This window comes from Bos taurus, chromosome 5, assembly GCF_002263795.3.
Source record: "Bos taurus isolate L1 Dominette 01449 registration number 42190680 breed Hereford chromosome 5, ARS-UCD2.0, whole genome shotgun sequence".
NCBI lineage: Eukaryota > Metazoa > Chordata > Mammalia > Artiodactyla > Bovidae > Bos > Bos taurus.
This window is the reverse complement of record NC_037332.1, coordinates 108,304,358-108,321,237: the sequence shown is the minus strand read 5'-3', so window position 1 is coordinate 108,321,237 and position 16,880 is coordinate 108,304,358. Positions and strand designations below refer to the sequence as shown.

At 59.4% G+C, this 16,880-nt stretch overlaps 1 protein-coding gene across 2 annotated transcripts in view; it reads left to right on the top strand.

Annotated features, from left to right (window-relative positions):
• The window catches only part of DCP1B (decapping mRNA 1B), a 42,484-nt gene extending 36,799 nt beyond the window's left edge, over positions 1–5,685 (top strand). The window contains 3 exon segments of one of the 2 annotated variants that reach the window (NM_001034467.2): positions 319–1,089; positions 2,868–3,116; positions 5,467–5,685. In NM_001034467.2, coding sequence (NP_001029639.1) covers positions 319–1,089; positions 2,868–3,116; positions 5,467–5,547 — 1,101 coding nt within the window. In that variant the 3' untranslated portion in view covers positions 5,548–5,685. 2 annotated transcript variants of the gene reach the window in all.
• Positions 5,686–16,880: the final 11,195 nt, after the last annotated feature.

Sequence of the window (16,880 nt, the reverse complement as noted above, 5' to 3'; positions counted from 1 at the left end):
CTTTAGGGCTCCAGGCTTCCGATTGCAAGGGGCCTGAGTTCCATCCCTGGTTAGGGAACTGGATCCACATGTGGCTCGGCCCCCCCCAAAAAAATTCAACAAATACTGAAATATGACAGCTGTCTTGGGATGGGAGGGAGAAGCCTGTGACAAAATTTGATGTTAGAAAGGCAGTCCCAGGTGTGTACACTTTATAATCATTAGGCTTTTCTATCCTCTAATTGACCCCTTGTAAATAAAAACCATTGGGTGGGTAAGTTAGGTTTCATTCCCCCCATCACACATGGACATGCTCTCAGACGTGTGTGTTTGTTCCAGACCTCAGACCCGGAACCCCAGCACCTGTCCTTGACGGCACTCTTCGGGAAGCAGGACAAAGCCCCGTGTCAGGAGGCCACAGGGCCTCCCCAGACCCTCCCCCTGCAGCAGCAGCAGCCAGAGAAGTTCCCAATGCGGCAGGGGGTTGTCCGATCCCTATCCTATGAGGAGCCCCGGAGACCCTCGCCCCCTGTCGACAAGCAGCTCTGCCCTGCCATTCAAAAGCTCATGGTCAGGAGCATGGACCTACAGCCGCTGGCAGAGCTGCCTGAGAGCCGGCCCTGCACAGACGCCCTCAGGGCGGCCTGCGCTGGGCCCGCCCAGACAGGGTCTCCCCGCAGCCACGCACTCGCAGCCCCTGGGACTCAGAAACTCCTCCAGGTGCAGAGCATACCCGGGGCTGAGAACAGGTGTGAGCCCGGGGCGCCAGCACCTGCCAGCTCGGCCACCACCCCCGTGTCCCTGGCCCAGCCCACCCGTCTCAGCAGTGCCCTCCCGCCCCAGACTCCAGGGCCCCGGGCCCTCCCCAGACCAGCACCCCCCGGCCCCGGCCCCGGCCATCAGCCGGTGACTGGGCCGGGCGAGGTCTCCCCACGGGAGCTGCTGCGGAGGCTCCAGGCGGTACAGCAGGAACAGCAGCTGCCAGCGCCCGGCCGCCCAGCCCTGGCAGCCAAGTTCCCCACAGCCACCCTGAGCACCCGAGCGCGGAACCCCCTGGAGCCCTGGAGGGACCCGCCCCCCAGCACTGAGCAACCAGCTCCCCTCCTTCAGGTAAGTGTCCTCCTGCCAGGGAGCACTGGACGGGGTCCATGCAGAACACCGCGTCTACCTCCACCTCCTGCCAGGAAGGGGTCTGCTCTCTGCGCAGCGTCTGGGAGCCCTCCTTTCAAACATGCTTCATTCCTAGAGAGAAGACTTCTTGTTTCCACATGTGACATGGATACGAGAAAACCCCAGGTCGTTGTGGTTGGAAACTTAGGGTCTGAAATTGTTCCAGGGTGTCAGACCTCTGGTCCCCGCTGGATATGTCGCTCACAGTAAACTGCTGTGTATTCACGGTGCAGTGCGCGCCTTCAGGCACTGGCTGCGGGCCAGGGCCCTCTGCACGCGCTGCGTGGAGGTGAGCTGGGCGCCTGTCCCTGTGGGTGCCGCAGCCTGTGGGCTCTTGAGGTCAGCAGAAAAGCGGGTCACCGACCCTGAAAGGCACAGCCTCCTGCCCATCTCTGCAGGGATAGCTTACTGAGGGTCAGGAGAAGGCAGAAGCTGCCCCTGCCCCAACGACATGCACACTGACTGCCAGAAAGGAAACGTCATTCTTAGAAGTGCTCTGTCCTCCGGGGACGCTGGTTCTCTGTGGTCACTAATAACTCGGGACGGTGACAAAACTGAAAGCTTGTCCGTTTCTTCACTGCCCATGTGCAGGCAGCATCTGGAGATCTGAGGGACTTTTTTCCGTTTGGGTTGGTACAGATCATTGACTGCGCCTCAGGGTTCAAGTTGGGGAAGTTCTTCCTGTGTATTATGTGTCCTCCTTGGTCCTTCTGTCCTGTTTGGGCAAGCGGCTTCCAGCGGGGCCCCAGAGTCGTTCACTTTTAGGAACCAAGGCCTCAGGCGTGGAGCACAGTCTTCGTGTTTGTCAGACTGGGTCAAAGTGCTCATGCGGGCCGTTGATGGTGAGACAGTGGCTGCTCCCCACCTGCATCCTCGCCCCGGCGCGACCTGCCCCCCTTCTCTGCTTGTCCCTGAGGATTCAGACCAGGCACTAGGAAGCTGGAGTTAATGGTTGGCGGTCACCCGCACGGGCACGTCCCCCTTCCCTGCTCACAGGCCACAGAGCCAGTGCTCTACAAGCTGCCCATGGAGGCACCTCTGCTTCAAACGACGACTGGGGACAGTTACACAAACCACCCGCCCCCTCTGCCTGCTTTCTGCCCAGGACGGTGCCTAGAGGGTGACTGAGGTCACAGCAGCTCCCGAGGGGCCAGGAGACTCTATTGAAAACTTGGTTTTAGATCTGGTAGGCAAGAAAGGCAGACTGACCCGCCCAGACAGACAGGTCACTTGCAGGGCCTGCAGGAATAGTCCCTAGGGCGCTGTCCCCCCAGGCCCGAATGCAGAGAATCAGGAGGTGGGGGGGTGAGGATGTGACTCTGTGACCCTGCCCGTCCTGCCCACGCCAGGCGAGGAACGGGGCGGCTCCCTCACAGCAGGAAGATGGGCCCCAGCAGGCAGGGGCATGGATGGCGAGCCCCAAGGGAAAGGCCAGGTCCTAGATGCGGTCAAGTGGTAACCGGAAGCGGGGAAGTGAGGTGCTACTCAGAGGACGAGCCTTCATGCTGAGGGGCCAGTGGGTATGACAGCAGACGCCAGGCCCATGGCACCGGGGTGGGGTGGGGGCAGTGCAGGCGCAGCTGGCCTCCTGTGGGCGGCCCTGACGCTGGAGCTGTGGGCGGTTAGCCTTGGAGCCTGCCGTGTCCCCCTCACTGTCCTCGCCCTCCACATGCGCCAGCCGCCCGCACCTGCCCACCTGCCTCCGTCTCCCCGGCCAGGTCCTCTCACCCCAGCGCATCCCGGCCGCCGCGACCCCACCTCCACTCATGTCGCCCCTGGTGTTCGCGCAGCCCAGCTGGGCCCCGCCGCAAGAGAGGAGCCGTGCACCCTTGCCCCCAGGAAACCAGGACCCCGCTGCCACTCCCACCGGCCTCCTCCTGCCCCTGCGGACGCCTGAGCCCCCGGGGACCCCTGGCAGCGCCCTGAGCAAGCTGCAGCTCCAGGAGGCCCTGCTGCACCTCATCCAGGTAGGCGGGCACCGCCTCCTCCTCGGCCTCACCAGAGACCCTTAGGGCACCCTGCCCACTTCCTGCCCCTTAGACCCTTGGGGTGCCCTGCCCACTTCCTGCTCCCCAAGAACCAGAGGGTGATGCAGCAGCTCAGCGCTTCCGGGTGGATGAGTCCGCTCCTCAGGGTGCTGTCCTTGGAGAAGGGACTCAGTCCTCCAGGGCAGGAAAGGAAGAGGCAGGCACCAATCCCGCAGCCACTGGGAGAGTCCTTGGCCTGGGGGCGTTGGGAACCAGCAGGAGTTGGAGAGAGGCTGCCCTGAGCCCCGGGGAGGGGGCAGCGGGGACCGGAGGAGCGGCTGTGGCAGCCCAGGCGTGTTTTACAGAGATCTTAAAGCCTGCGGTGAGGATGGGGTGGGATGACCTCCTGTGCTCGCTCGTCCCTGTGAAATAACGAGAACAAGGACATTAGCACAGAGCTGTGCCGGGCTGGGTTTCCAAGACCAGGAGACCGAGGCCAAGGGACAGGCCTGAGGGCACCCTCCAGCGAAGAGCAGAGCGGGGGCCGCAGCCTCACTGTCCAGCGCCTCTGCCCACCCCACGGGCCCGCCATGAGGCGGCTGGGCGGCCCAGACAGAGCACAGCCCAGGACTCGGGGCAGGCCCTGAAAAGAGCAGACGTTTGCCAGTAGACCCAGACAGCTCAGCTCTCGTGCCCAGGGGTCTTTTGGGTAAATAGTCTCTTTGGGTAAAAGGATTTTCGTGTTATTTTGCTTGAGTGTCAGGTGACCTTGAGAGAGTGGCCAGCACTTCTGTGCTCTGTGCTGCTGCTGCTAAGTCGCTTCAGTCGTGTCCGACTCTGTGCGACCCCATAGACGGCAGCCCACCAGGCTTCCCTGTCCCTGGGATTCTCCAGGCAAGAACACTGGAGTGGGTTGCCATTTCCTTCTCCAATGCATGAAAGTGAAAAGTGAAAGTGAAGTTTCTCAGTCATGTCCAACTGTAGCGACCCCATGGACTGCAGCCTACCAGGCTCCTCCGTCCATGGGATTCTCCAGGCAAAAGTACTGGAGTGGGGTGCCATTGCCTTCTCTGTCTGTGCTCTGTAGTCCGGCTCAAAAGTTTGAAGGTAACACATTTTAGAGAGGAGGGGAAGGGGTCAGGAAGCAAGTGTGCATGAAGGCGGAGCAGACAGGAGTTGCCTACACCTCCCTGATTCCCAGGAAGGGGAGCCCCCTCCTTTTCCAGAGGCTGGTCGTTGTAAGTTCATGAAGACTTGGAGACGACATCTGTACACTTCTGTGAGCAATAGACAAAAACCCCTTAAATGTGAATTGACAGGCACTTATTCCATCTAATAACCCTGTCCACAGTTCTCTGTGCAGGGGCTGAGACACTGCGGGGCTGCAGCGGCCCCTCCCCCGGGCCTCGCTAGTTAGATTTCACATGTCTGTCACCTGCACTGGCTGCTCCCCCGTGAGCGCCTGGGAGTGAGCAGGCGTGTGAGCCATGGGTGGATCACCAGAGCGCCACGGAGCTGGGCAGGAGGGAGTCTCCAGCTTCAGAAACAGAAAACCTCCATGGGTCCCTCGGCCCCTGGAGCAGCAGCAGAGCCCCCGGTCTCATCGCTGCCCACCAGCCAGGGCCAGAGCCGTCCTCAGCTAACGGGGCCAGGGCAGGGCTCTGGCTCTGGCTTCACCAAGCACGTTGCCTTGAAGTCTTAACTTTGGCCCACAGCAAAGGCTGGCCTCCGCGGTGGCTCAGTAGTAAAGAACCCGCCTGCCAATGCAGGAGACCCAGGTTTGATCCCAGGGTCAGGAAGGTCCCATGGAGAAGTAAGTGACAACCCACTGCAGGATTCTTGCCTGGGAAATCCCATGGACAGAGGAGCCTGGTGGGCTACAGCCCATGAGGTCGTAAAGCATCTAAACAGCAACAACCACCGCTTGTGGGTGACTTGGGGGACCTTTCAGAGCCACCAGTGATCTCGCAGCCAGGCGGGCAGGATCGAGTGGGTTCTGTCCTCCCCGAGCAGCCTCCAGAGGCCCGGTGTCTCTGCAGGCAGCAGACTGACCAGGCCTCTCTCGAGCCGGCCTCACTCCATGCATCCCCAAGGCTGGTGCCCCACGCTGCAGGCCACGAGCACCTGCTGCTTCCCCAGCTGACCGCTGAGGACCGATACCTGACTCATACCCCCCCACCTCCACGGCCTGGCCTGCAGCCCCCCTGTTCACACAGACCAGACACTGTGAGCACACAGGTGGGGAGGAACAGCTTAGGATCCGGGTGCCGGCCCAGCCCCAAGACAGACTAAGCCTCTGCTTCCTGCAGCCGAGTCTCACCCCCTCAGGGCTTCTGATTCTGTTTTCCAGAATGACGACAACTTCTTAAATATCATCTACGAGGCTTATCTCTTCAGCTTGACACAAGCAGCCGTGAAGAAGACTCTGTGAAAGCAAGACATTTCAAAACCCATGTCCGAAGCCCTCCAGTCCAAGGCTCTTTCTTGTCAAATGTTTCCCTAAATGTTTCTGCCTTTTTAAAAAGAAAAAGGATGTATAATATGAAATAAAATGTTTCAGACTTTTTCAGTCACGCGTCTTTTTTCACTCCACCCTTCAGGGTACCGGGTGCCAAGGATTGCGCGCGTGGGAAAAGCCCTTTGCTCACATCACATCACAGCAAATGCCGTGCTTCAGCGGTGTTTGCTTCTTACCCATCCTCAACCATTTCTGAAGAGTATTCTCCCCGTGGAAAGGGCCCTTCCCTTCCAGGAACGTGGTTGCTTTTTCATCAGCTGCTGCAGTTATTTCGGGACCGCAGAGAACATGCCAACCGCCAGGTGGCAGTGTAGGCCCACAACCACCGACGCGCCCCACCGGCCTCGCCAGTGACAAGGGGAGCGATTTTCCAGACAAAGTCAACCTGTTTGTCAACATCCACGGGCACCGATCACTGAGCCCTTGATGGGAAATGCTTGCTGAAAGTATTCACCGCTGGTTTCTATGGGGCTTGTCCCAGGACTCCACACACGTCCCAGGCTTCCAGCAACACAGTATCTTTCCAGCCCCTTCACCAGAAGCCGGCCTCTGCTCCCAGGGCAACATTTTGTAATCTTCAGCAAATAGAGCTGAGAAGAAGGTCACAGATCTTGAAGCCAGTTCTCAGCCTCTGCAGGGAAGCCGTGGCTCAGACGGGCTTGGGCTTGTGTTCACAGAGCCAAGGGGCTCGCCCTTGGAAGGAGGCAGGAGGGCTCTCTCCAGCCCTCCAGGTTGACCTAGTCCCTGCCGAGCAACGGAGATGAAGTGAGCTTTGCATTTCTACAGCCCTGTTCTCGGACCATAAAAAGATCTCCAGATGCCCACACGGGAGCCAGGCCTCACTCTCCTTTTAGGGTCAGAAAAGAGGCGGGGGAAGTAGGTTTCCTCACAGCTTCTGCCGCCTGGACATGGACCGGAAGCGCAGACCTGGGGCAGGCGCGTGGCCACGCTGGGTCTGAGGGCGCCTCCTCACCCGCCACCCAGGGAGGGAGCTAAAGTTGCCGGGCCCCTCAAGTACAGCGAGTCCAGGGACCTGCTGTCACCCCCGAGTCAGGGAGGGACAGGTCCTTCTGCGTCTCCAACACTCACAACATCTGACGCGACGACAGACCCTCGGCACTTGAAGCTCATCGCTGTCTGTGCAGGATCTCTGTGTTCTTACCGGGCAGGAGGGCAGGGGGAGACACGCGGACCTGCTGCCCCTACACCGGGAACTACTCCCCTCAGCCCCACACCCCCCATACTCAACCTGCAGCAAAATCAACCTTCTCCCCAACTGCAGTCCGACCTCTAAAACAGGCCTGCATATCCTTGATCAGTGTTCAGGGTCGCTTCTCCAGCTGGGGGAAATGAAAGCCACCGAAAAAATTTCCCAATATACTTGAGGCAGCAAATGGCTGATTTCTGAAATAAGCATTTTTTTTACTTGATTTGGATAAATAAAATAGCCCAGTCAGAGCACTGACAGTGCAAAGATAGCTGAGAGGACGCTCCCCCCCACCCCCTCGCAGTGTGATTGGAAGGACGCCCCCTCCCGGCACGGTCCGACCGTCACCACAGGCTTCACTGGGCCTTTCTAGGTCAGCACTGTGGTGATCGGGTTTGAAAATGAATTCTCCATTCTTTCCTGGAATGAATAGCTTTGGAAGTGACAGGCCCAGTTTGTTCAGAACAAACACGGAGCCCCCTTCAAAGGGCTCTCGGAGGCGGGGAAGCTGAGTCCCTCTGTGTCTGGGGGGCAGGGGCTGCTTTGTCCAAAGGCCTTTCCCTGGAGGGTTCAGGAGGTGGACTTCAGGGCCACCTACACACAACCCCACTTTGCTTTTTCCCACCTCACCCCAATTCCGAGACCATTGCAGACAGCCCGCCTCCACGTCATCGGCTCCCGACAGCCCCTTGAGGCTGACAGAATCCCACAGAAGGAAGGTGAGATGGGTCCCCGGGCTCTGGACTTTAACCCTGGAGACGGGACCCAGGTCAGTTCTGCCTGGTGTGGGGACAGAACACAGGGCCTTGGTCAGACGGCCTTGCCCCCAAGTCCTGGAAGAGGGGCCCCATCTCAGACGCTGCTTTTTCATTTATAAAGCGAAAGCTGTTCACACCTCTCAGGTCCTCACAGGGATTAAATAGGAGTGACTCAGGGAACTCCACCTCAGGCCATGAAGGCTGGAAGCATGGGCTCCATCCCGTCAGATGGAGGGCCCAGCTGGGACTCCCATGACCTCGCCTACTACCCCGAGGGGCACCCCTGTGCCCTCTTCTCCCCTACTCCTCTATGGATGGTGGGAGATAGCTCCCCTCACCCCTTCTCTTCAGAGGAGAAGCCCTGACCTTCAAGGCACAGCAACCCCATCCCCATGACCCAGCTTCTGCCGCCGCCACCCTACCCTCATTGTGAGGCCGGAAGAAAAAGAAAGTGTCACTCAGTCATATCCGGCTCTTTGTGACCCCATGAACTGTAGCCCTCCAGGCTCCTCTGTCCATGGGATTCTCCATTCAAGATTACTGGAGTGGGTTGCCATTCCTTTCTCCAGGGGATCTTCCCGGCCAGGGATCGAACCTGGGTCTCCTGCATTGCAGGCAGATTCTTTACCATCCGAGCCACCAGTGAAGCCCTCATTGTGAGGCTGGAGGAGGAGATGCTGAAGGGATATTCTGTCCTGGACAGTCTTTGCAGGTCTGCGCTCTGCTCTTCCCCGCTCATCAGCATCCTCAGGAACATACCGAGCTTGGCCCTGCGACGCCCACCCACTGGGTTGCCTCTGCACGACCCCCCAGCGCCAGCATGGACTCCAGGCCAGGGGCCACATCCCTGGTAGCGGGTGACCGCCTCTCCCTCAGACACTGGTCACAGCCCCCGGGTCCTGTCCCAGGACAGGCAGGAGGACATGCGTCCTGCACAGGAAGATCAGCCGCAGGCCAGCCCAGCCAGAGGACACGTCGGCCCGCACCATGAAGGCCGGTGGCCCTGGTGCGTAGCTCCCAGGGCAGGTGCTGTCACGTCAGGTTCGGGCCTCTGAATACCAGTGTGCAGGTGGTCCGGCCGGGTGTCACCCAGATGCAGGCGGGAGGGGGAGCCCAGAACTGACCCGTGGAGCCCCCCGGGGTGGGGTGGGGGCACAGCGTCACCTCTACAACCCAGCTGCTCACTCACCAGCAGAGCAGCCACCTGCCTTTCCACCTGCCTGCTCTGTTCAGAGGGCTTCCCAAGTGTCTCAGTGGTTAAAAGATCTGATGCCTGCCGATGCAGGAGACCTGAGTTCAATCCCTGGTCTGGGAAGAGCCCCCGGAAAAGGAAATGGCAACCCACTCCAGTATTCTTGCCTGGAAAATCCCATGGACAGAGGAGCCTGGCAGGCTACAGCTCATGGGGTCACAAAGAGTTGGACACGACTGAGCGACTGAGCATGCACACGCACACACTCCATGCAGACCTGTGCCACCCCCTCCTTTTCAGAGAAGCCGGGTGCGTCTCCGGCCTTGGTGCACAGAGCCGTCTCTGAGGTCTCATGTTGTCGGCAGCCAGCAGGCTCAGCAGCTCTGCGTCATGGAGTCACCTGGCTACACTGGGGGGTGGGTCCCCAGCATTTGCTGAGTGCCTGGTTTTCTGGTTTCGGATGCTCAGCACCCTCTCTTACAATTGTAGGCGGGGTGGGGTGAGAGAGGTGGTTACAAACACTTGGTATACTTACCTCAAGCGTGAGTATCCAGATAGATTTTCACCAAACTGAGTTATGAGTAATGCCTCCCAACAGAGCCTTGCGGAAAGCACACAAATAAAAACTGTGCAGACTGTGGTCCTAAAACTCCGGGTGCGGCGGGGTGGGGAGGAGGCTGAAAGCCACGCACTGCTGACCGGCCCCCTGGTGGCAGCTCGAGCGCCACGCAACCAGCCCCCTGTGGGAGTTAACTGGGGCACTGTGGGAGGGAGGAGAGAATGTTCTTGATGGTGAGAGGGGTGGGAGCCAGCAGTTGTGAGCCAGAGGCTGCAGCAGCCACATGGGGCAAGTCAAGATGGGCTTCCCCGAGGTTGGCAGGTGCTGGATGGACATGTGAGGGGGCTGCGGGACCTCTCAGATCTGAAAGATGAGGTCCCAGCTGGCTGAGCCCGCACGCAACCCTGGAAGACATAGCCCGACGCCTGGGTAGGGGTGACATTCTGAGGACCGGGGCGCCGCCCAGCAGCCAGGGGACCAGGCTCCACGTGTCCTGTGACGATGAGCCCGGGAGTTCCAGGAGATCTCTCGTAGCCCCTGTATCCTCCCTTAACCGGTAGCCCCGGAAATGCCGTCCCTGTGTCTCTGCCGCAGGGACAGTGAAGTCATCACTGGAGCAGAGCAGTGTTTCCTGAGCGGGCCCCCACCTCCTTGGGCAGAGGGGCTATATCTCCGTGTGTTTCCTGGACAGGCCCCTGACAAGCATGGCCCCTGCCCACCCGGGGTCCCCAGGGTCCTCCTGAGGGAGGAGCAACCACTTTGAAGTGGCCCCGCCAGTAGGCACCAGGTTTAATCAGTAGAAATGGGGCAGCAAAGGGCCTTGGACCACCCCCCACCTCTCCCCACTGCCCAGGCCCAGATGCCATCAGGGCCCTGCCCGACGTGAGTGCCCAGAGCTGGGCAGCAGAGGACAGAGCAGGGCCTGGGAGACCCACTTCTCGGGGGCACTGGGCTGTCAACCATCTACAGACCTCACCCTGCTCTGGACATCCGTGTCCCCAGTGAGAAACTGCAGGGGTGGGCTTGGTAACAGAAGGTAAGCAACGCCCGGGGCGCTCTCTGCTGTTCCTGGCCCAGCGATCCAAAGTCCAGGTGCCGCTGTGGCCACTTGGTGCTCAAGTTTGGGTTCAGAACTCACAGGTCCTGGGGGACTACCCTCCCCCCTCCCCCCAGGAGCAGAGTGATCATGTCCACAGCACAACGACAGGTTTAGCCCCCAGACTTTGGGGAGCGGGAGTGTGCAGCAGACAGAGGTCCTTTCCAAGCTGAGGCCAAGGGTCCCAGACCTCAGTCCTCTCTGTTGTCCACCTGTGTCCATCAGCAGGGGGACCGCATGAACCAGGCTGCTCTGAGCCCGAGCAGTCTGGTCACCGTCCAGACAGAGGCCAGACGTGGGCATCCTAGGCTCACTGGATGGGTGGTCTCTGCCCACATCGCCGTGTACACACGCCGGTCACCCAGGAGGCTCGGGGCTGCGAGTGAGCAGCTCCTCAGGTCAGGAGGCTGAGTCCAGGCCTGACTCTGTGGTTCGTTTGCTCATTTCTGGGTGGAACTGACCCAGGCCCCCAGCCACAGCATCCCCGTCAGTGAGGGTTTGAACCAAACGTGGCCTCGTCTAGCCCCGCCTGCCTGCCCCCCGTGTCCTCCAAGGGCCTTCCTTTCTGGTTAAGATGTAAGTTCAGGAAAGGTCAGCCCCAAGCTGACCAGGGTGCCGGTTGTGACACGGCCCCCACCGCCTCTGCCTCTGCCCCTGGACAGGGGTCTTTGAAGGACACTCGAAGACCAGTGGCTTTGCTGCTGGTGTTACCTCTGAAGGGTCACTGGGCAGGTCATGGGCCTTTCCCGGCCGCCCTCAAGAAGTGGCCAGGTCATGTGTGGACCAGGCCAGCCATGCGGCCCTGCCTGCTTCTCCCAAAGGCCCTGAAGCTTTGCTGGAGGCCACTTTGCAAGCCTGGCCAGAGGCCGGATGGGAAAGAAGAGAGAGGACCTTGTGAAGATAAAGATACAGTCTTGATTTTGCTGCTAGGGACACAGCCCCAGGAGGAGTCCCGACCTTGTCTGGGACACCACCTCGTGCTCTGGGGACTTCCTCTGCCACCCCTCCCCCAGCCCCACGCTCTCCCCACACCCAAGGGCAGGGGCATTAGTCAACCTTCAGAAGTCAGTGTTTATTTATAAAGCTGCTACTGCTGCTTCCAGCATCTGAGAGCATTTTGCAGGCATTAATTAAGGAAGGTTCCCGAAAGCCCAAGAGGGAAGGGAGGAGGGGCCTGGGGTCGACAGGGACCAGTTCCCCAGCTGGGGGCCCTCCCTGTGTTTCCCTGTAGCTTCTCAGTCTCCTCAGGACATGCATGTGTGTACACACATGCACACATGTGCGTGCACATGTACACGCATGCACGTGCACACACATGCACACACATGCCACAAAGATGCCCATCGTGTTTGCGTGCACACCCATCAGCCCACTGGCACCCTTCCTAACTGCCCATCCTACCCCTGGCGGAATCTCCTGAGCCTCCCTGAGCAGTGACCCCTGTAGTCTGACCCCACTGCCCAGGGGGGTGCCCCACAGTCATCCCACACCCCTTCCAAAATCCACTCTGGAAGCCCCTTTCAGCTCCAGTCCCCTCCCTCGTGGTGGGGAAGTTTTCCTTGAGGCCAAAGGGTTGGGAGTGGAACCCCAGGACTAGAAGGGGGTTCAGAACCCAGCAGCTGCTGGAGTGGCCCCTGGGGTGCACGGCAGAGCGCCCCAGGATTAACAGCAGGGATGTATTGTCTGGGATCTGGGGGCCGGAAGTCAGGCGGAGAAGCCAGCAGCTCTGGCTCCTTCTGAGGGACAACTGGTCCACACATCTGCTCACCTCTGGTGGCTTTCGGCCATCTAAGGGTGTTGGGGGCAGATGGGAGGGGGCTTCTCAGGGCTCAGAGCCACCACCTGGGCTCTGCTTCCCCCTCACGCAGTGTTACCCCTCCCCATGCCTCTGCCCCAGAGTCCCCTCCAGAAGGACATCCGTCGTGGAGGATGAGGGCCCATGCTGCTCCACGAACTCCGAGTGAGGTCACATCCTCAGGTCCCGGGGGTTAGGACCTCGGCTTACAAATCTGGGTGGGGGGCACCATTCAACCCTCACCGCTGTGTTTCTTTCCTGAATTTCACACAAATGGGTCACGTAGCCATGGTCCTGGTGGCCTTCTCCAGCTCCCGGGCTCCACTCCACACCGGCTTCTTGTCTGAGAGGTTGGTTTCGAGGACCTCTGAACTGCTAGACCCGGGGCGGACCTTCGAGGGCGTCCAGGCAGCACTGCTGTGAGCACTTCTGTGCACGGCTCCCGGTGCAGGTCCGAGCTTGTTCCTGAGAGCAGAGGGGTCGCCGGGAAGCAGCCTCCGCCCAGACAGGCTGCAGATGGTGTCCCGTGACTCCCCACCCCAACAGCAGCCCCTCCCCTAACCCATCCCCTCTGATGTGGCGCGTGGTGTCCGGTGGTCTAGCTTGTGTTTCCCAGGTAACTCCAGATGTGGAGCACGGGTTCTGCACGTGTGGTCCTGGCCGCACACACGTGGTCTTGGGGCCACGCTCCAGCACTTTCTTGCCCTCTTTTCAGTGTGGGTTTGTCCCCATCCTATTCGCGTCCCCGTGGAGTCTTTTGCTGGAGAGAGAGACGCCTTCTCAGTCTATTGTCTTTCGATCTTCTATTGGTGCATTTTGACACAATTATAAATGCTCTTAATCTTAAAGAAGCCCAAGTCATTAAATTTTCTCTTACAATTTAGTGCTTTTTGTGTTTTAAGAAATCCTTGCCAAGCCCAGGGTGTGTATTTTTAATTTACGTCATTACGATCATGTTACAAATCCTTCTTCCCACGAGAACTGTTTACACTTTTCATCCTTCGCCGTCTGCACATGGAATCTGCCGTTTCCAGTCAGCTGTTTGTCCCCACAGCCCCTCACCCTGCGCGCTCCCTGCGGTCACTCCTGTGTCGCACTGGACGGTGCTGCTGGGGGTGGGAGCGCCCGGTCCAGGGAACCTCTGTCCTCCCTCTGGGCGGCTGTTCAGAACTTGGTCCCCAAGCTGACCCATCCTTCCCTCTGCGGAGGGCAGCACAGCTAAGGGGGTGCTCCAGGTGCCGGGACCGCCAGGCAGAGACCTGGACCCGCAGGCCTGGGACGCAGCCTAGGGACCTGCATTTCCGGCAGGCTCCCTGCAGGGCTCTGATCCGCAACCAGATTTCTTCTACTCCAGGAGCATTGATTGGACACTTGCTGTATATATCTGTACTGATTCAGTGCTGGGAATAGTGAACAAAGCAAACAGGCTTCCTCTGAGAGGAGAAGATGAATAACTGATGGAAGAGATGAGAGTGATGTTCAGATGGCCACACTCACCTCGGGTTAGAAGTTTCTCGTGCGTCCGCCTCCTTGGCAGCCTGTGGGCTTCCCCCTCCCGGAGAGAGCCCTGCTATCCTCGTGGCTCCAAGCTCCCAACCCCGACAGAGCCAGTGTATGGCAGGAGGGTTTGCTGGGTCCTGACAAGAAGAGAAAATGAGAAATGGACAGGGATGGGGGGAGCAGGGGTAACAGATGGGAAAAGTGAAGAGGGTCCCGGATGGCTCACAAAGTTGCATGGGATGTGGCTTCTCCAGGGGACCAGGCATGCATGCGCGGTAAGTTGCTTATCCGTGTCTGACTCTGCAGCCCCATGGACTGCAGCCCACCAGGTCCAAGGGATTCTCCAGGCGAGAATACTGGAGTGGGTTGCCGTGCCCTCCTCCAGGGGATCTTCCAGACCCAGGGATCAACCCTGTGTCTCTTATGTCTCCTGCATTGGCAGGCAGGTTCTTTACCACTGTGCCACCTGGGAAGCCCCCAGGGAACCAGGAGGCCCCACGAAAGGAGAGATCAAGGCAGTGAGCCGGAAGAACAGAGAGCAGGGGACCCAGAGGCCGGTGGTCACGGTCGAGTGAGCCTGCAAACACCTGGCTGCAGAGGCCCTGGGCGCCCCCCTCTCGCTGCCCTCTGCCTCCCGCCCCCGCACTCTCCCCCTCCCGCTCAGGGGAAATGAGGACACGGCTTAGGCTAAGAGGGATGAGCCTCTAGCTGCACTTCCCAAAATTGCCGAGAGGCTCCCCCGGTACCAATAGCTGCCTGTGCTCGCTCACGTGTGGCTCCCACACAGCTGCTGACGCTTGCTGCCCCCCCCCCAGGCCTCCCCCCTACCCACCCGGGATGTGTCACGGCACCCTCCCCATCGAGGGCGACTGGCCTGCCGATCGGCCGCGGTGTGAGGACAGTGACAAGACGGGAAGGGCCAGGGTGGCTGCAGGACCCCGTGATGAGGGGGTTCTGCAGAGCGCGGGCAAGGAGCGGGGATGAACCATACACAGTCCTCCAGGCCCGGGCCTCATCCTCTGGGGGGGTGGAACTGAGAGCCCCAGAAACGAGGGGTGTTACTCTCCTTTCCCACTAGCACCTCTGCCACTCTTTCTCCAGGTAGAATCAGGAATCCCTTCCTTGGAAGCACCCAAGGGCAACGTGGACTGAAACTCCAGTCCCCTGTACCCTAGGCAAGACCTGGGACACCCCCCGGAGGACACTGGCCAGTGAAGTCGCCTCCTCCTTTCTTCCTGGAGCACAGGGTCTCTTCTTCAAGGAGCAGGCACGCTACCTCCCCTGAAGGCATCCTGGGCTGGAGGGTTGCCCATCAGTCAATGCACAGGAAGAGAACTTATGTGTGAACAGTAATGGAGGCCGTTTCTCAGCACCATCTCCCGCACTAAGAACTTGGTCAAAACCTCATCCGTGCTCAGGCGTGCGGCAGGCACGCTGTCCGAGCAACACCTGGCCTCTTGGTCTTCCTTGGTACCAACGCCAGCCCCAGGTGAGACCCTGGGACTCGTTAGACCCGGGGATGGGGACCGTCCCCCTCCCATCTCTCCAGCCCACCTTATACCTCCGGGTGACAGTGTTGCTCACTTCTGGCCGGTATGTCAGAGCTAAAGTCTGCCAGCAGAGGGGGCCAGTGAGACTCTAGGGAGAATGTGTGCCTTCCTGCTAAAAAGAATAGAAGCATGTGGCAAGGCCCTTCTTTCTCCTGCCTTGAACTCATATGTGATGTCCGGAAGGGCAGCAGCCATCTTGCGACAATGAGGTAACAAGTGTCACAAGAGGATGAACACAGAATACAAAGGAGGGGAGAGTGGAGAGATGAAGCACCCAGACCTTGGCTCTGTGCTGACAGTCCTCCTTTGTTAGCTGGGCTTCCTGTTACCTGCACTGAATACATACTTGCCCTACACAGATAGGGAATGTCATCTCTGTTCCACAGACAAGGATAATGGGGTGCCCTGCATGACAATGCTGAATAAATGAGCTAGAATTCAGACCCAGAACCCAGACACCAGAGCCTGAGCTCTTATTGCCTATGAAGTCTGTTAAACAAATGAGTCGTTTAAGTAAGATTGCGAGGAAAATGTTTGTTCTATTTAAAAGGATAATTACAGGCTAATTACCAATGAGTCCTGCCTTCCTATTAAATTCAGTGCAGTGGCCCCAGCTCTAAGGACAGATGCATCCTTCCCTGGTGGTGGTCACTTGGATCACTCCTCCCCAGAGGATCTGGGACTTACCAGGCTGAGCAAATGCAAACCCTGTTGTGGGGCCGGAGCTCAGGGCAGTCTGGGCAGACACCATGCCCCAGCCCAGTCCAAGCCACCCAGTCTAAGAAGGAGCCGAGGCCACCAGGGGAGCCTCTGCCCTGAGTCCCACCTGCAATTACAGGCAAAGACCAGGCACCAGGCCTCCAGCACTTTCTGGAGCCCTCTCTTCTAGCTGCCACTCGAGCCCACTCGGTCAAGGTTGGCAGTGGCTGGGAAGACAGAAGCTGTGGGTTCCCTCTGTGTCCCCTCAGTGAAGCACGGTCCTGTCCTGCCCCCGTGGTGCTGCTCAGCCTCTGCCCTGGACCACGTCACATTCCCACGTGTCACCCCCAGCCCAACTCTGAGCCAGCCCTCACTTGTGGGTGCGGGAGGGACTCAGTGGCTGGCAGCTGGTCTCGTTTCCCCTTGTGGCCTCTCTGTGCTGCTCCTGGGTCTGAGAGAGCATGGAAATTCACCAAGTTCTTTTCCAGCAAGTCCCCCTAGCTTCCCAGGCCCCTCGGGGCCTCCCTTCTCCTTTCCCTCCCCCTAAACACACTCACTTCCTCTAACAGGTATTTATAGACCCAGCAGGTCCCCAAAGGGCCTCTCTGGGCAACCGGTGGCCTGCCTGGCCGGGCTCTAATGAGCACACACCTGCTGCCCCGGGCTTTGAAGGGTCCGAGACTCTATAGGCAGAAGGCGGGGGTCTGGTGTCCCACAGCGCCAGCAAATCCAGCTTGACACCAGGGTGATGCTGGGCCTGTGACCTGCATCCAAGGCATGGTTCCTGTAACCGCAGGGTGGTATGGGGCTGGAGGAGGTGCGTGGCAGTTAGACACACAGCACCCTGCTTCCTGGCCTTATTTCTCTGTCCCTCCTCCTGGGTTAAGAGT